Raw genomic sequence first — 20,813 nt, forward strand, 5'->3', positions numbered from 1 at the left:
GCTCCTCACCACGGGGCTTCTCAGGTGCTGCGAGCAAATCACTCCGCCCAAGTAGCAGTGCTTCGCCTTCTGAGAATATAGTTCCCAGTATGTATATGGTTAGAAGATGGCTGTGTCTCATGTGACCTTGTTATTTGTACACGCTGTGACTATACAAATCACAACATGTAAATAGGAAAATGTTGGCGTTATTTTGTCACTTATTGGGAGCAGTATGCTAGCTGGAGCCGTTTACCTCCAGTCTTTGTGCTAAGCTAGGCTAGCGGTGGGTGCGTCAGACAGAGTTACGGCACACACGGAGATGAAAAGTGTATGTATGGACTTATCTAACTCTGGGGAATACGGTGAATAAGCGAAAGTCCCAAAAAGTCGGCGTCTTCCTTTAAGTGATGTGCAATGTATAATATAAGAAAATTAAAAAGTGTTTTTTGACCTTGGATGCATATATACCTTATGTAGGAGACTTCAAAACAAATGTAGAAATCATTTCATAAGAGGGGCAATTTAATATTAATTTAATTTTGTAGTAGTAGTGAGGATTTTATTTAATACACTTTCTCTTATTTTATTTTTTATGATTTCTGCTCCATTGGCAACTGGAATAAGGCCAGTTTAAAAAGGCAACACACACAGCACATTTGAACCAATTCCAAGCTGACATTTGGAAAGGACTGTCAAATCAATTTTGAAATACAACTGGATATTAAATGTAATGTAATATTGCAGCTCAAAAAAAGAAGAAGAAGAAAGTAAAACACATATCTGAATTGTATTACTGTTTAAATGACTGCCATCTGGGTCTGCCAAATTATAAACATCATGCATCTCTCACTGTCTAAGACCCCCAACTCATTTACCGTCAAAAGAACGCACATCCATTATTTCCCACGGCAGTGAACACTTCAACGCTCGAGTCGCAGTGAAACACCCTTAAAGGCGAGCGAGAGGACACAGCCTGAGAGATGTCCTTTCTGCTTCACTTCTTCAGCCCATAAAGCTCCCATAAACCACCTACAGCGGGGTAAATAGACCCCCACCCCGGCCATCACAACACACTCACACATACACAAACAGCTCCCAGCGCTGACAACCAGGACAAATGATTCGTCCCCAAACACGACCCCATGTGCACCCTTCACTTCACCAGTTCATCTGGAACGAGAGTGCTGATAACAGCCGTGACGGGTCGTCTGAGGCCGCACTGCCATATTACAGATTTATATATTATTTATTCATATTTTTAATTAGCTTTATTTTGTTTTCATTTTCATTTTATTTTGTTATGTGCTTTTCCCAATTTTTTTAATATTTCTAATTAGATTTAATTTATCTTTAAGTTCTAATACTTTTAGTACTTAAACCCACTTAGTTGCCAAGGCAAATTTTCAGTTGAAGTTTTTTATGTTGAAGTTTTTCATTTAATATTTATATTTTAGTTAAAGTTTATTTTAATTAATGAATGCTTTTGAATAATGACAATAACGACGCTGGTTTTCACGGTACAGTTGAGGTTCGAACTCTTATTTTGATTTCTTCACCATCAAAAACAGTCATTCTTAGTTAGTTAATGAATAATTGTTTGCTCTTATCATTACTCCTGTGTTAAGCTGACTATAGCGGTTGTTTAACACTCTGTGTGGGGTTTTAATCGACCCCCAGCCTCTGTGGGGAGATCTTTCAAAGGGTGAGAGATTGACAAAATACACACTTTGCACTCGTTTTCCATGCTAACATCAAACATATTTTTGCAACATGCCAACATTCAAAAACCAATGTCGGTGTTGTTATTGTCAACTAAAACGATTATTGGTAATTGGGATAAAGCTAAAATAAAATAAAATAAAATAAAATGTAAAAATCTGAAATATTGCCTTGGGAACTAACTGAAATAAGAACTAAAATAATACAAAATGTAAAAAAGATAAAAGATAAAAAAAAAAAAGACAAAAGAAGCTAATTTCAGCTAAAATTAAAATTAATACTGCTTTACAATATTACAAATACAATATTAATATAAAAGCTAACTCAAAACATGAACAAATACTATAATTACACTGATCCACATAAGAGGTTCCATGATGGTTAACATGCGGCCTTAGAAGGCAGCTGCTATATAGGCAGCGTACTTGATTTGAAAAGGCAATTTCTGATAACACTTTTAACTGAGAAGCCTCTGCGGGTTCTTACCGTAGAAGTTGGACGAAGATGAGATCTCAGCCTTTGAATCCTCATACCTCCTTTGGTAGTTTGGGTCCCTAAAAATACACAATGCATTGAACTCAGCAATGTTGTATATGCAAAGTTGTATTTAGCTTAAGGGGTGGTTACACTAGATTTTGTGCACCATTCATTTTAATTTCAAACATATTAATGTGGGAGAATGAGTACACATTAAAATCTTAGTCTTTCACATGATCATTTTAAGTTCACATTTGGTGAGCTTGAAATATTGATGAATGTGTAAAATGAAAAGTGGGTCTAAACTTGGCTAAAAATCAAACATGGACAAAACTCTAATTTTGGCTCTGTCACACAAAAGTAATATATAAGTTTATTGCAAACTTCATACTTAAAAGTGATAGTTCAACCAAAAATGAAAATTGTTTGGAGAGAATTTTAATTTTCGGGTGAACTATCCCTATAAACTATTGTGGCGGTCATCTAGTGTGACCAGCTCTTTAGTCAGTCCACATTAGTTCTTCCCAAGCCTAACCTTTTTAAGACCTTAAAAAATGACGTAAACACCTCCACCTAACATTACTGCTACATGGTGTAGTCTGATTCACAATGACAACAAGATATGCACAGCTACACAAGAATTTGATACCTTATCTGACAAAGAAAAACATTCAAAAGTGTTCTTTGCTGACACAGCTTGAACACAACACTGTTCATAGGCATATCTTGCATGTTGTTTACTTGGTTTAAAGAGACAAGCAAGCAAACAAACAAACAAACAATTACTCTATACACTTCTTTCAAAAGAAATTGGAATCGGTAAGATTTTTTAAAATGTTTCTGAAAAGTATTTTATAGGGTGATAACTTACAGTACAAAAGAAAATACAGTAAAAGCAATATTGTAAAATATTAGCATCATTACGCCAGTATCCAATCTCACATAATCCTTCAAAAATCATTATAATATGCTAATTTACTGCTTTAAAAAAACATTTCTTCTTACCAATGTTTGAAAACATTTGTCCTGGTTAATACTTTTGTGGAAACCGTGAATTTTTTGATGGATAGAAAGTTCAAAAGAAAAGCATTTATTTGAAATAGAAATCTTTTGTAACATTATCAATGTCTTTACTGTCATTACTCATTTATAATCAAATTAATGTGTCCTTGCAAAAAAAAAAAAAAGAATATTAGAAAAAAAGGGCCCAAACTTTTGAACAGTAGTGTATATGTAAGATTAATTAACATTAAGACAATGTTTTGTCCGCTTCGCGTCGTGACCGCATTACCACCTCGGGTGTGCTTTATTTTTCTAATAATTCAACGGCCTGTCGTCAATTATTCCGCTTATACTACAGTTACCACACCTCGAAACATTGTTCAGATTATGTATTTCAAGACGTTTGTAAAGTTTTTGTCATTAAAATGCTCTTGTATGTAGGACTAATTTCTTACGCATCTAAACCAATGCCTCCGTTGCTAATTCCAAAACGTCATTTTAGAGTTAGTAACGGAGGTTTGAGCCACTGATAGAAGACTAATGCTGGGACACACGACTAGCTGACACATTCTCTGGCTGTTTTCATCGCCAGCAGCAGATTTTAAACACCGACTTTGAACACAGACTGAACGCGCTGAACACGCGTTTGGACATGATCAGTCATACGTATCAAATTACATTCATAACCAGCCTTAAAGTGTGTCCCCAGTTATTAATGCAGTTATTAGAGAGAGAGATGTTGCAATAATGAGACAGAAAAGCATGTGCGTCAATATTATTATTTATTTATTAATTCAATTCCTTTTAATTAATTCGAATTAATTCTTTTTTCCCCTATTATTGACAGATGACAGACTAGCCAAATAAATGAAACACAAAGCCCTTTTAACAAGTAGGCCTATCAATAATTATTTATTTGTTATATTATCTGCAATAATAATCCGTGCTGCAGGATTATCCATTTATTTAGCCGATATTTAGTTTAATTTTCTATTGATTATAGATAGGAATATACTTTATTTATTCAAATTAAACTGCATGTTTCCATTGATTGTGAAGCTAGACATTGAAAATTCCAGATCAAGCTCATGCGGCTAAATGTTTTTTTCTTGTTATGAATTGTATCCTATTTTCCGTTATTACAGTTGACTACACGAAGTGATATGGAACTGTAATGCGGTCAAGACCTGCCTGGAACTACTTTAGCTGTGCGTTTCCCTGAAAATAATGCACACCTTAGAACGTTCGTCAACCAATCAGATTCAAGCATTCAACGGCCCTGTAGTATAATAAAAAATAATCGATAATTTGTTTTTTATAAAAGGTATAGTTCACCCTAAAAAGGAAAATTCTGTCATTTACTCACCCTCATGCCATTCCAAACCCTTAAAACTTTTGTTCATCTTCGGAACACAAATCAAGATCTTTTTGATAAAATCGGAGAGCTTTCTGTTCCTCTATTGACAGCCCAAATTCAATCTGTTCAAGTGACCGTGTCTCTTTAGAAAATTTGGACTAAACCGCTCAATTCATATGTATTAGTTTTATGATCTCTTTATGAACTTTTTGAAGTGTTCAAAGTGGTAGTTGCGTAGCTGTCAATGGAGGGACAGAAATCGCTCGGATTTCATCAAAAAGATCTTCATTTGTGTTCCGAAGATGAACGAAAGTCTTATGGGTTTGGAACGTAATTAATGACAGAATTTTTCTTTCCCTTTAAATGAATCCTGCTTTTTCTTGTCGGTGAATCTCATATCTGTGGCCTAAAAAAACTGAGTGCATGAAATCTCCCAAATTAGTATTGAATTCATGTTGATTTCTTGGCTTGTAAATCAGATTTATGTCACTACCGCAGTGACATTTATTACCCAATGTGTCTTAAATGCAAATGTCTTGATGCTCTTCCTGATTGAGCATTACTTTAGTTCTTACCTGGGAAGGTTTGGTTCGGGTATGGATTGCATTTCTTTGTTGCTCAAGTTCTCCACCACAGGAGAGTCCAGATTGGCTGAGCTGTTGCTGAGACGATCACTGCTTTCGTATCCAGATTCAGTGCGCTGGATTTTCCAGTTATCGGTCCGAATGGTGAGGTTGTTGACGCTTGTTTTAACCCTGTCCGGCTCTGGAAGTCCTCGACCCTCTGATTCCAGCGAGCTCCTGCTTCCCATGTCCTGCTTCTGCTCGTCCTCATAAATAGTCATTAAACTCTTGGGTTTGCGTTCTTCACGTCGGCCCCATGGCAACTCTTCGCTCTCCTGGTTAGAGGTCTGTCTGCGAGAGTTGTGTGAGTTTTGATTATTATCAGTGTTTAGTACGCTGTCGACATTAAGTGCCTCTCGCATCGGCCTCCACGCACGATTGGCTCGGCTGCGAGAGCCCTGACTGCTGTCCGTCTCGTAGCCGTTGCCCACATCTAACCTTCGAGGACGATGCTCTGCGGGGGGATGAAGCGGGACGCGAGGCTGAGGCTGAGAGCGTGGTTCGTGGTTGTAGTGAGCGGTCTTAACAGGCCAGTGCTCCGCTTTCGTCGGACCTCTGCCTTGGCTCCTGTACAGTTGTGACTCCAGATTCTTGAAGCCATTCACAGGAGGCGATAGTGAGCGTGCGTAAGGTTTCTCAGGCGCTGAGTCTGGGGATGAGATGCAGAGTTACAAACTGCTTGATTCTCTGGAAATTTACCCTACTAATTTAACCCAACTGGCACTGAAGATACTCAAGGTTGTCTTCAGTGGGGTCTAATATTTATTGTATAATACACAGTGAATGGAATCAGATGTGTCATGACATCTAACCATTTATTTATTTGGATCCATTAACTATTAGCAGTTCATACATACAACGACTTGATTACAATGTAAAATTATTATTATTATTTTATTTTTTATTATTAAAATGGTTTTACCCCTGTCAGGGTGATACAATATCACATTGAAGAAAAAAAAACATATATATTTTTTTCTTTTATTACATGTTTTGAATTACTATTATTTTTTAAAATCTATTTCATAGCTTAAGTCATGCAGTGTATCCAACATGCAGAAAAATGTAAGAAAACAAAAACAAACAAACAAACAAACAAACAAACAAACAAAACGATATCATAGTGACTGGGTGTCAAGATAAAAAAATGATCAAAATATATTAGATATATATTGGTTGTTAAAATGTCGTGGTATGACTTACAAAAACGTAATATTTGTGAATTCATATTTGAATTTTTTTTTTATATATTTTGTTTTATATTATAAACTTTATTTGAAATACATTTATTTTAAAACTGAAACATATGCACTTAAGTTCAACTGTTCAGCACTTAAGAGTTGTCAATCTTTCATGACCAAACTGTATATAAACTGTACTTGGCTTTCCAAACCGGACTAATAAGTGCATATTGCAACTGTGTGAAGGTAGTCCTGGTTCACTCTCAAATTTAGCTGCGTAATTAAATTGTTCATTTACATTACAGAAACAATTCACAGATGCTGCTTCCAGCCTACAGGCCAGACTCATCCATCTCCGACATATGCGATGTTGCACTAACAGCCTGGATGACCTTTTTTCTTGTGAAGGTGGAAGAGTGACTCTCTTTGGGCAGAACAGTGCTGATATTGGCACTGTTAAATAGGCTGGCATAGAAATTTCACGGCAGTGCAAATCCATACTGCTATAGTGCCATTCCACCTAGTGCCAAGTACCTATAACGTTATGCACTATGAGCTTTAAAAAACAGCATTGTCTCATTAGATATTAATGTAACTTTGACTCGCGGTCGTCACACACACTGAAAATGCTAATTATATGGCATAATGAATTCTCAAACAGCCTACACGGCTATCTTTCTAAAAGATGAAGGCAGTCTGGTCAGAGATCTACACGCTGAAGGCTAAAAAGCCATTAGTAAGCCATATACATACTTAAAAAGGGTAAAGCAAAGTCAGGCAGCTTGGCTTGCAAACCACACTTTTACTGCTTATGAGCAATAAAAGGAGATGGTAATGTTGGTCACATGACACTTGCACAATATGGTGAGCCAGTTTCACTGCACATGAGGAAATGACTTTGTGATCCCCATAAGCTCATGTCTATATGGCCCAGTTATGTGCACTGTCCAATGTGCCATGCTGTAAGTGTGCTTAATTGTATTGAATGTGCAAATGTAGTGTACTTAAAATCTTAAACAAATATTTGGCTACACTTTATTTTAAGGCATCCTTGTTACAATGTAACTATACATTTATGTACAGAGTAATAATAAACATGTATTTATATAATTAGAGTTAGGATAATGGATTGGTTTAGGATTCGTTGCATGTAATTATGCATATTTTACTGTTTTTACTACAGTAAGCACATGTAACAAAGACACTAAAATAAAGTGTTAATGTATATCATATAAACTACTTACAGAAAATATAACATTAATGAGGCCACTTAATTGTACTTAATGAGAGTAAACTTTCATGACTTCAAATTAATTAATCCATTTTTGTTCAAATTTAATTTCATTTAAAATCATTGTTTTAATACTCTTTTGTCGTATTTTAAAGTACACTAATTTTGATGTGCTGACTAACATACTAAAACACATATAAAGTACTTGATTATAATTTTAACTGTAGTGTGCTATTTGAAATTATATTTAAAAGTTAATGCATTTGAAATGAACTGATTGCAACTTGATCAGAGGACACTCTTCAGCAGAAACTCGACTCCGTTACCAGAAGCCAGTGATTATAGTTTATACATTTATAAATATGAATATTTTTCTTACAAAAACGCATCGCTTCACTTCAGAAGGCCTTTATTAACCCCTGGAGCCGTATGGATTATTTTTATGATGGATTCAAAATCTCAGGTACTATTCACTCCTATTATAAAGCTGGGAAGAGCCAGGATTTTTTTATTTTTTATATATAACTTAATATATAAGAAGAAAAGCATATACACGATGATGGTAAGTAAATTATGGGATCATTTTCATTTTTGGATGAACTAACCCACTCTTTTCCATGTAATAAAACAAAATTCCTCCTTTTGTATTCCACATAAAAAAGCAAGCCATACGAGTTTGGAATGAAATGAGGGTGAGTAAATGATTTTATTTGTGGCACACACACTCTTCTGACAAACAACTGATGTCCTTACTTTTCAACAAGCAATCTTTTCTAAAACAGATGACTTGATCTGATGAACATGTTTCATTAGAAAGGCTCCAGCAAAGCCTTTATGGCCCTTTGAGTGAGTACCTCTGACCTCATCCAGCATTAGTGTGGTTATGCAAGTGGTGCATAGTATGAAAAAAAAAAAAAAAAAAAAAAAAAACCTATGGAAGTCAATGAGGCCCATGTCTGGTTACAGACATTCTTCAAAATATCCTCTTTTGTGTTCAGCAGAAGAAAGAAATTCATAAAAAACAATTTGAGGGTGAGTACATGATGGCAGAATTTTCATTTTTAAGTGAACTATTCCTTTAATGGTAAAGCTGCCATCTTTAACAATGCAGGTAAACTAAATGTACAATGCAAACTTTGTACAAAGCTGAAACAACCTCAACATTAACAACAACAGAGTGTAAAAGTGTAGTTCATGACACATTTCTTTGATCAAACCTCTCACCTAACCGTCTTTTGCCCATTTGAAAATATTCAAATGATCTTACGTGGACTTACTTTTCAAAATCAGTTATAAAACATTATAAAAATATCATCGCAATCATGCGTTTATTGTCTTTATGTTTGATCAGTCAAAACGTCTCTTTCTTCATGTTATTAAGCTGTAGCGATATCTAATGCATTTGACCATATAAGGAATTTCTTGGAAGTTCATAAGATTTATGGCTCTATGAATCTCACTTGTGGACTTTCTGCGTGAGGTTGCCCTCTGGCTTCCAGTATGAATGAAACAGACATTAGATGAGTGTTTAGCACTCCACAATGCTCACATCGCAAGTACTTCGTAACGATTTTAACTTGAGTAGTTTTTCAGCAAAGTACTTATTTGCTCTTACTTGGGAGCCATATTTTTGTTTTTAGAACTTCTACTAAATTATTTCTTAAGTAACAATACTTTTACATAAGTAAAGCTTTCTACCTCTGGTTAGATAGCTGTCAGTCATCTGGTTTATTTTACTGATTATGGCAGGAGTGATTCATTTAAAATAAAAATGAATATGAAATATAAAAAAAATGCTAATAAAAACATATCACACCATAAAACAACGAAAATACTACATTACCATCTACTGAACTCTCCGTTTAGAGGTGCATGACAATATTCAAAATATATCACCTTAGTTTGACCCATTATTAATTTGAGCTAAAAAAAAAAAAAAAAAAAAAGGAGCTGGGCGCAAGCTAGACTGAGGAACCGTTACAGAGATTACAATACTCAGCGTGAGGATGGAGCACACGTCAGAAGTAATCTGTGTTTTTAACACTTCTCCGGGTTACATAAGGACCAGCAGAGCACTGTGAGCTAGTTTATTCCACTCCAAAGCTCTGCTAAAAGCCCAGAGTGTAACAACCACACATATGTGCTTCTCTAAGGAGGACAGAGAAGATATTTAAAGAGGACCTATTATTCTTTTTTTTACATTTATTCTTTAGAGTGTAATGTTGCTGTTTGAGCATCAAAAAGGTCTGAAAAGTTACAAAGCACAAAGTCACTCCAAAAGGAGTTATTCTCTATATCAGTAAACACCTGAAAGACCTCCATTATAGTCTTGAGTTTTCTTCCCGGGAACAAACACGTCACAATATTCCTCATTTAAATAATTGACATAAAATAAAGGGGTGAGGTCTAAACAGAGTGTTACTGACAGACTGGGAAGAGAGGTGCTGCAACAATGCCTGGCGTTTTATTTAAATATTTGTACATAAAACAGTCAAAATGTAACTTGCGTACCCCGGTTCCGCAGTGTTTCTGGTCTTGTCTGTGACCGGTCCGAGTCCTTCTTGATAAGGTTGATGGGAAGGCCTTCTTTCGGCAGCTCCCTTAAAATCTCTCTGATTCGACTCTTTGGATCCAAGTTCATCTTCACTGTAAGACAAACACGGACATGGTCAACTGCAGCACTTTCACTAGAGATGTAATTCTACAAATTTAAGCAATAGTTTACGATTAAAATTTACTGTTCCAGAAAAATCCTGCTAAATGAGGTTTCTGCTATAGCTTGAATTCATTAGCTTTACTATAAAGGATCATATATCAAGGCCTAAATCGAGCACTTTTTCTACAGGAATTCTGAAATGTTAATGCAGCCATTAAAAAAAACTGTCAAGTATGTTTTATGGGTCAGCTGTAAAATCCGTATGCAGCACCCTCAAATAAAGCATTAGAGTACACTTGAAGTTAAGGATCATTGGGATGGTGAGATAAAGTGTGGCCTCTGCACTCTTTAAATACACCCCTGAGGCTTCTGGGAAGGACAGTAGAGCCTTAACGGCAATCAATGTGTGTGTTTTTCAGGTTTTTTTTGCTGTGCTGGAGGAGAAAAGCAGTGAAGTGTTACAAGAGAGCAAAAGAGTGAGAGACAGACAGATAACAAAAAGAGAAAGGACATTTCTTTCCCTCAAACACACGGCAGTCAGTCACATAACGGTCTCTTAGTGAGGGGTTACTAGATACATCTGGAAAAACATCAGCGATCGCATCTTACATTCCAGAACATACTTAAAAGATACAGATCTCCTTCTGAACTTTGTAAAGTTTACTCTAACGGTGGCCCCAAGACGTACTTGGACATCTAAGCCACATTAAAAACAAAACAAAATGCTGTATATTACAAATATTGTTGCTTTTGATTCTCTTTTTCTTGTTGCTTAGGATAAAAAAGCACCTGAAAGCATATGCTAAATACATAAATGTAAAACAAAACAAAAAACAAAGCCAAACATTGTATATAACGAATATTGATTGTAGCGTTTGTTCCTCTTTTGCAAGACGCTTAGGATAAAAGCATCTGCTAAATGCATAAATGTAAAACAAAACTAAACTAAAAAAAAAGTCAAACAAAGCAAAAAAAAAATCCCCCACTATATTATGAATATTGTTGCTATTGTTCCTCTTTTTCCATGTTGCTTAGGATAAAAAAAAGCATCTGAAAGCATCTGCTAATAAATAAATATAAAACAAAACAAAAAACACAGGCAAACATTGTACATTACAAATATTGTTGCGTTTGTTCCTCTTACAAGCCACTTAGGATAAAAGCGTCTGTTAAACAAAGTCAAAACAAACTAATCAAACTAAACCAAACCCCAAAAAACAAAACAAAAGACAAAACCCCCAAAAAACAAACAAAGAAAACAAAACAACTACATGGCTCAAAAAAAGTTAAATTAGTTCTGAGAAAAACTATTTGATATTGTTTTATAATCAAATGCAGTGGACTTCATAAATGTGTGATTTAGGAATAAATACTTTCTGGAGCCACTATATATTAGATTCAGACTGCCTAAAAATACTGTCAAAACAAATGTACACATGTCCATGAAATAAACTTATTGCAATGACTTGGCGCAAACTGGCAGTGTAAGTTAATGTCACATTTTATTAAAACTTAGTTCGAATTGCATCTGAGCACCTGAATCGCTGAGGACTGTAATAAAAGACTCATTTTGCACGACTTTATAAGCTACTTCCTCAAGCCAAAGGGAATATTTTCACTGCCTAAGGACAGAAAGCCATTACAGAGTTGATCTAAGAGCTTTTAGTGGAGAGGAAACTTCAGCAATAAAAAGAGAGATGCATCGAGCCATTATGGTTTGTAATAAGAGTGGAATGTGGGCTACTGGAGCACGAGGCGATACGTCTCCCTGCAGGACGGTCTTGTCTGTCTTTGTTCAAACATCCTGCACTTCTCTCTCTGATCCTCTGGGTATTAAAACACTTTGCGGGGGAACAGTGTTGCCTCCAACAGAGAACATTTTGACCACTGCACCGTTCATGAAAAAAGGCATGAGATTTGAGATGGCTGAAACAGGTAAATCAAGGTAATTCCTGGGTGTTTTGGGTCTTTTGTTTTAAGGACACAATCTTGAGTAAGGACATTTGTTCTTGCCTTTTAAAGAGGAAAACATATTTGTCCCTCTGTTGGAACTAGGGCTGCACAATTAATCAAATTAGAATAGAAATCGTGATATTATCTTGTGAGGTTTTTAATGATCCTGTTAACGGTCAGAGTAGCTGGACACTTAATTTTTTTTATTGACTTATTTCCCTATCACATATTTTAGTAATCATCATAAATAAGGTACCATCCAAAAACTTAAATACTCAAAACTTGAAATTAGACATTGCCTTACCATGGAAACGGTACTTTAAGAACCTAGCAGGCTCCATTTTTGTGATATCAACTTCAAATTTGGAACACAACTTGGTTAGACTTTGAATTTCTATCAAATTTCGACTTATATATAACTTATTTTGTAAAATACATGTTCTATATAAAATAAAATAAATGTTTAGTTCATTGTTTTACAGTACACTTATAAAGACTGTACTCCAAAGCATTCATCAATTACAACCATTTAAGTTCAGATCAATGCTCAAAAAGGAGGGGTGGACAATTATGAAAGCAGTTGCTGCATGAAAGTGAATAATAGTCCTAGCTATAAGCAGTAAGTCACTGTGAGATGCAGTGACAGCAAATATAAAATGTGAGGTGTTCATATTTCAAGTAGTTTGAAGTGTTTTGTATTGTTTTTTTTTTTACCTGGCCCTCTGCCGCCGCTGGTCTGGTTACTGCCACGACTGAACACAGAAGGAGGCTGAGACTTCTGCTTCAGAGTACCATGATTTGAGAAGAAAGCAGTCAAGTTTTCTCGAGTCAACTCCAACTTCTTACCACTCAGTATAGGAGTACCTAAGAGACAATACAATTAAATAAAAAAAACAAAATGCTTTAAGAACTACTGATAGCTCTTTTTTACTATGTTTATTTGTTAATATTATTTGTTTATATGTATATTACAACACAAATGTACAGTGATTGGCATCTCAGTAAATCTAAAAATTGAAAGAGGCAGAGAGGAAGGGAGGGAAGGAAGGAAGAAAACACCCACAGCTTTCAAAGGCTCTAACTTGTATTCATTATGATTTAATATTTGCACTATAAATTTATGAAGATTTTCAGTAAAATAAAGATACAGGCTCTAACACCTAATCAACACACGGATTTGACTAAATATCCATCATACGTTTAACAATTTGAAGAAACATATTGCTATTTCTAAATGAATTTGTTTTGTAGTGAATCATCATTGTGGTGCAAGGTTTATATTTAGATTTACTACTAATACTAGTGAAACTAGTTAAGCATTGATTTAGAATTCAAGATTTTATTTGTCACATACACCGTTACATACAGATTACAACTTACAACTTGCAGTGAAATGCAAACACTGAATTGCATATGCATTGGCTAATACACAGACTCTAAAAATAGCAAACAACGGTCAATTGGTGCTAATCGATATTAGCATTAGACAGATTCACACTGACATTATCCTCTCTCCTAACAACAACAGATTTTTAAAGAAAAAAAAAACAAACAAACAGGTAAATCAAGGTAACACAAATTCTTGGGTATTTTGGGTCTTGTTTTAAGGACACAATCTTGAGTAGGGATATTTGTTCTTGCCTTTTAAAGAGGAAAAAACATTTGTCACTATGATGTAACTAGGGCTGCACAATGAATTAGAATAAAAATTGTGATATTATCGTGTGAGGTTTTTACAGACATGCGACTTGTATTAGCCTATCAACTGTCAGTGTCCCGGTAGTGGAACAACTTTATTTACTTTATTATATTTTGAGCAGCATTTTTTTAGACAGTCACCATCAGAAATTTGGAGCTGTCAATCGATTCAATAATTAACGGATTAATCTCATATTTTTTTTAATGCAGAATGAAACGTCAAATGCATTGTTAAATGTGTTAAAATGAATTATTTAATATTACTGTTTGTTATATTTTAATTTAATAAAATTAGTGGTCGACTGATATGTCGACTGATATTTGGCATTCTGATTGGCCGATGAGCATTTTTATGAGCGGCACTGAGAACGGCAGCGCCTGATAGCTCTCACATTCTCGGTCTTCATTAGTTTACGGTCTCTGTTCAACAGTCATTTCTAATACATCATTAGACTGAACTGTTAAACAAAGAAAGTAAACGGTATGCGAAAAAGAAAGCATTTGCTTTTATATTATTAGTAAAAGAAAAAAGACAAACAATTATGTTATAATACTTTCTCATTAACCGTCAAAATTCAGCAAGTACGCATCTATATACTTTAAACAAATCTCTGAATATCTAATAAACATTTAAATTTCACAAACCTTGCAGATTAAAAACAAATCCAGCTGTGAGATCTTGTGAAGTGTGCATTTGTAGCCTGCATACACGTGTCACTGTGCGTGACGGTCAGTCTGTGCGTCGCGTGTGAAGTGAATGCGGAATCTCTAATTTCCCACTGTGTCATTGATTTCTTTATGTAAAATTAGTGTTACCTTGTCTTTATTTGAAAAAGATACGATTACCAGTGCGCACGAAATTACCAGATTACTGAGTGTTACAGTGTTTACATCCTTTTACTGTTCACTGTTTGCTGTTTTTAAACAATTACTTTATTTGTGAAAAATACTGTAGATAGATAGATAGATAGATAGATAGATAGAGAGAGAGATAGAGAGATAGAGAGATAGAGGCCCCGTCCACACTACTGCGTTTTCATTTAGAAACGGAGAATTAAAACGAATACGATCTCCGTCCACACGAGCGTTTTAGCTGCGTATTAGAATTGATCTCCGTCCACATTAAAACGACGGAAAACGCGGATCACGTGACCATTCACCAACACTGGGCATGCGCGTGCCGGTGTAAACAGGAAACGGATAGATTATTCCTCAGATCTGATGAAGAAGAAAGTAGCTAACGTTACTGCTGCACACGAGAATTGTCAAAGATCGATCGAATCGGCAGTTATAGCATTGTAAAATGCAGAATTTAGGGAAGGAAGGGAAGGATACGCCATGACCGATGACACCCAATCATAGAGCCGAACGTGAGCTTCTGCGTCATCGTTTCTAAAGTCCTCCATTTTGACCCGTCCACACTAAAACGCCCTCCGGAGATTCAAAACGAAAAACGGGTCGGCAGCGTTTCTAAACTTCTCCGTTTTGGGTCTCCGTTTTTGTCGTTTTAGTGTGGACAGGAGGTGCAAACGGAGCAAAAGGTCTCCGTTTTTAAACGAAAACGCAGTAGTGTGGACGGGGCCAGAGAGATAGATAGAATATCTGTCGACCACTAAATAAAATAACATGTTTACTAACAGCTGTGATCTCTACTTTTTTTTTTTTTTTTTTACATTTTTGTGTTGAATTTACCTGAATACAATAGAACTGCATTGAAAGGTTTTCTACCTGGTGCGTCTCCATTGATTGAGCTCTTATTTTGTCCGGAACTGCTGTTGCTCCGCTGGGCCTCGTCTGTTATCACAGAACTGCCATCAGGGTTAGTGTAGAACAAAAGCAAAGGCTGGAAGTGACCTTTGATGCATTTTGTGACCACATCTTTCCACCTGGGTCCCACCTTAAAAATAAATAAATTCAAGTTATACTGTTCTTTAGTATCGTTAGTAAAGTACATCTGTGAAACAGACAGCAATGAAAAAGTGATTATTATTAGACGTGAAGGCACGCATGCCTCAGGGAGGCTTAGGTAAGAGTACGCAGGCTGTACTACAAAGTCTCTCTAGGCAAACAGATGTAACCTTCCATCTTAATTAACAGACAGAAGAGAAAGAAAGAAAGAAAGAGCGAGAAAGCGAGAGAGTGAAAAGCAGGAAAAGTTAGAAAGCAGGATGTGGACGCAGTGCTTCCCATTGAAGAAAAAATTATCTGAACAGTCTTAATGCAAACCAGGCTCATTGGAAATTTTCTGCAAAATTATATTATGTTGTGTCTTGCACGTTTCACGACATTGAATTGTCCACTGTGTGGCCCATGTTCAGTTTTATCCAAAACAGATAAACGTGAACCTGGCAATGTTTTATTACGTTGGTTGTTGTATGTATCGCGAAATTGTTGAATGAAGTCGTTATTTTTGGGGGGTTTTGCACACAAAAAGTATTCTCATCGCTTCATAACATTAAGGTTGAACCACTGTAGTCACATGGACTATGTTAACAATGTCTTTACTACCTTTCTGGGCCTTGAAAATTGCAATGATATGTTGCTGTCTATAGAGGGAACAGAGAGCTCTCGGATTTCATCAAAAACTTAATTTGTGGTTCCAAAGATGAACGAAGGTCTTACGGGTTTGGAACGACACGAGGGTGAGTAAGTAATGACAGAATTTTCATTTTTGGGTGAACTAACCCTTTAAACATACCCGATAGTGTTAACAAAAGCAAACGTGACACAAAAAAAAACACATTTTAGCTTGCTTGTACTAGAGGTCTGCAATCCCAGAGTGTGGCCCGGGAAAAGTTCAGAATTGCTGAGTGAGGGTGTGCGAGGTAAGATACTGATGAGCGTGTGGGAAGCGGGAAAAAGTAATGACTTGTGGGCTCCCGCGAAATATAATTACCTAATAATAACAACTGTCACTGGTGATCTAAAGCGTTGTGTGTGGAAATTGAAAAAAAAAAAAAAAAAAGCCTATAGCACCAGAACGAGACAGAAACTTCCTTTCTTCCTACAGGCTTTTGTCACTGGGAACAGAAGTAAACGTGAAAGTTTCGGGCAGGAGCGGGACCTTTTATCGTGACTAAATGTTTCACGGGACTACTACTTGAGCGTTCCACATCGCAAGTGCGATGTTGTACAAGGTGAGCGACGTAGCAAGTTTGCCATGTCAGAAAAGTCAAATATATGGAGCTGGTTATGTGATGTAAACATCAAATTTTATTAGTTTACAAATCATGCTCTATGGTAAAAGTCATACATCATAAAATGTTTTGACCTCAAAACCTTTGCTGTGCGAGAAACCACGTGAAAAGTCTTTATTAATCGATAATCTGCCCCAGTAATTGTAATTTGTGTGAAAAGGAATAAAAAGTTGTTGATGTTTTATTGCCTCTAGTGTTCATTTCATCTGGAGACTGCAGTGATTTGTATGTATTAGTAAGTTTGAGTTTTGCAAACATGTAAGTAGAGGCATGTTTTTCCATTGTGCCTGTGTTGGTCAAAATGCAAAGCAAAAAAGGAGCAGGGAAGATTGTAAAAGAGATTAATTAAGAAATGCTTAAAAAAACTAATCAACAAAACTAAAATGTAATTAAGTTAAGACGTGAAAAAAAAATGTGATAAGTTCTGCAAAAATATGATAAGTTCTCTCTATACTGTAAGTTAGCAAACAAACATCTACTGTAATGCACATACTGTGTGTGTGCGCGTGTGTGTGAGGGTGATCCATCTTGGCGGCAGCGACGGGCACCACTAGCCCAGTGAGAGCTGAAGTGCACACGCAAGCAGAAGTCGCACACTACTGACAGATTGATGAAGAGATACGGGCCATGCACCACTACACTGGATCTCGACTTTTTTTCACTCTTGCTGGCTGCCCATCCCAATCTTTTATCTGGTGGTAATTAGTGACCGTTTAGGCTGTTAACTTAATAGTGACTGTTTAGGCAGGTAATAATGAGTGTTTACATAAATCAAAGTTAAAAATTTAACTACGCTTTAAAAGAATCTTTTTAACGAACAAATAGAATGACAATAACAAGTTTGACCTCAAAATCAAAAGACAAATATATTTTGCACAAAGAAAAAGGCTGTAAATTAAAGATTTGGTGAAGAAACATACACAGTAAAAATAAAACAGATCATTGGAGTAAGTTTAACAAGGAAATACTATTTCAGTCTATCTATTTAAAAAAATTCACATTTACATCAATGAGTTACTTGTGGTTTCTTTGTAATTAATAGTGAAATTTATTTGCAATTTTTGAGTGAAACCAGTTTCAAATTAAATCCACCAAATTATTTTTCAGTGAACTATAAACTCTTTGAGCGAGTGTGAAAAAGGAGGAAACAGTTGCAGTGTCAAGTTACAGGAAGTAAAACGGATATAGCGACCATGTGATCAGTGAAAATGGTATAAATGTTTAGATATTTAAATGTGTGGACGGAGGGAATGTTTGTTTAATAACGCACATCACCAGTGCCAGGACTGCTGGGTAGTTGCTAGAATTATGAATAGTAAATGTGTAAATGTATAGAGAAAAGCACTCAATCCGTAACAGGTAAGTATACTCTTACCTCTTTAACATTGGCATCATCAAAGAAAATCCATTTGGATGATTTGGTGTGGTAGGCAAAGGCACAATAATGTCTGCTGGAGTAACAGATCATTCCCACCAATAGCAGCTCACTCTTCTTTGCACGTTCGTCTGTGACACGATAAAAGAGCTGCAAACACAAATGCATTTATTTAGACAATCATAACATACCCAAAAATCATTAACACTTCACAATAAGTTCCCTTAGTTAATGTTGCATTAACTTAATTCATATAATTTATTAACCATGTCATCATTTGTTCACCCTCATATCTTTCAAACCTGTATGATTTTCTTTCAACAGTCAAACACAAAAGGAGATGTTAGAGAGGACGTTTATACGGTTTCTTTTTCTCCATTTAGAGAAAACGGATGGTGACCAAGGACTGTCGAACTCCAAAAAAAAAAAAAAAAAAAAGTAGCAGCACAATTCTTCATACTTCCAGTCTGTTTTGGAGCTCGACAGTCCATAGTCAACATTTACTTTTAATTGTGCACACATGAGCAGCATAAACATCCAATTAAACATCTTTTGTGTTCCACAAAAGAAAAAAACAAAGAAAAATCACAAGTCTAGAACGACATGAGTAAACGATGACACATTCATAGTTTCTGGGTGCACGTTTACAGCAGTTTCATGTGCTAGACTGCAGTCTTCCGAGAAAAACCAAAGAGTCTTCAGAATTAGAAGGCAGGAGTAGGTGACAAAACGTAAAAGTATGTATTTGCTGAAACAAGTTTAAATAAAGCAGCTATTGCACAACCAACACTTGTTCCTCCACCCCTGATTCCTGAATAGCTGGTTTTCTTTGGAGGCTCGTGAAACAATGGATTGCAGGCAGGCGGGGAGACATTTTCCTCTGAAGTCTCCAACATCACATGGAGAACTAGGGAATGAATTAAAGCCTTTGTACTTGTCCAGGGGGTTTCGGCTGAGACTAATCCAACTGGAGGATGGTAACGTGGAAGTGGGCGAAAAGTAGAATGAAAGCTATTTAGCATGTGTGACAATTTGGTGTAAAAGAACTGATTCTTCCAATCTAGATCTTCGATACCAAACCAAATTCACCATGCTTGTTTGTATAGCTCTATAAGGAGATATGTAAGGTCACCTACAGATGCATTTTAACATATAAAATGCATACAGCTGCACAAACAGAACGGCCATCTGGTGGAAAACAATGCTCAAATATGGCTTTATACTCCCACACATGAGGCTGGTAACGAAGGCCGTCTACACACTCAGACGCCAGATGACCTTCCACTGTAGTGGCTTTCTGGTCATCAAGCGTGGGCTATGCAGTCACTGATGCAGTTACACAACCTCAGTCTTATGAAGAGGATAAACTCCTACTTCGTTTCATACATATGTTCCAAGGCACTAACCATAAATCGGCCTCGATGACACCAGCACCAGATGTGCTATAAAAATAAATAACTGAAAAAGAGTAACCGTGGTGAGGTCAGAAGCTTTTTATAGCCATTTAATCTGGATGGAGGCTTCCTATGAATTCTATATTTTATATAAGAGCCAGGAATAAGATGTTTCTTACTGGATTTCCCCACAACAGTCTTCAATGACATATAAACGAGTAACCTAAAAGTTGATTAGCAGATTCTTGTAAATTTAGGTCGTCTATTTCCTAAGCGTGAAATATAGAAAATACTCTTCTTACCAACTATCATATTTTTAGTACCATTGCAATGTAATGTGTTTTCAGACATGCATCATGGTAATTTCATGGGTTTGATTGGATTTTTTAATGCACATATAAAGAGATTGTTCAACAAAAAAAAAAAATTCAAACCTGTATGACATCAACCGTTTTGGTTACCGTTGACTTCTATTGCATTGTAGAATGTTTTCCACAATAGAAAGAAAGTCTTACAGGTTTAGCATGACACAAGGGTAATTAAATGACAGAATTTAATTTTTTGAGTTAACTATCCCTTTAAAAACCATCAATGTAAATCAATGTTATTTGAATATGGTATTAATCAGTATTGTAGTACATACCATGGCACACCAGCCACCATAATTATTAATAAGTAAAACTGAAGACTTTATTTCATCCTCAACACATTCAAATTTATACCAAATTGACATTTGAAAGGACCTTGTAAAGTATAATCAAATGTGACCAATCTGGAAGTACATTAAATATTTATTTTTCTTTCAAATCTTTTATTCTGTGTCACCAAGATGTTCTACAAAGCATTTTTTCATGATCCCCTGGTGTACTGTAGTGCTTTTGTAGTTTGATTCTTTAGGACGGGGTCAAACACCTTTCTGAAATGAACCAGGTGGAGCAGAGCGTTTGAGAGAGTTTGCTAGACAGCAT

General features: G+C 35.9%; 1 protein-coding gene across 2 annotated transcripts in view; it reads right to left on the bottom strand.

Moving 5' to 3' along the window:
* usp53a (ubiquitin specific peptidase 53a) overlaps nucleotides 1-20,813 on the bottom strand; it is a 53,448-nt gene that overhangs the window by 9,628 nt on the left and 23,007 nt on the right. For both annotated transcript variants that reach the window (XM_081355951.1, XM_081355952.1), the window contains exons 10-15: nucleotides 18,452-18,601; nucleotides 15,608-15,776; nucleotides 12,896-13,045; nucleotides 10,084-10,218; nucleotides 5,113-5,809; nucleotides 2,188-2,255 (exon numbers count right to left, since the gene is read on the bottom strand). In XM_081355951.1, coding sequence (XP_081212077.1) covers nucleotides 2,188-2,255; nucleotides 5,113-5,809; nucleotides 10,084-10,218; nucleotides 12,896-13,045; nucleotides 15,608-15,776; nucleotides 18,452-18,601 — 1,369 coding nt within the window. The remainder of the gene's footprint in view (nucleotides 1-2,187; nucleotides 2,256-5,112; nucleotides 5,810-10,083; nucleotides 10,219-12,895; nucleotides 13,046-15,607; nucleotides 15,777-18,451; nucleotides 18,602-20,813) is intronic.

Source organism: Scardinius erythrophthalmus, assembly GCF_964197995.2.
Source record: "Scardinius erythrophthalmus genome assembly, chromosome: 2".
In the NCBI taxonomy this organism is placed as follows: Eukaryota; Metazoa; Chordata; class Actinopteri; order Cypriniformes; family Leuciscidae; genus Scardinius; species Scardinius erythrophthalmus.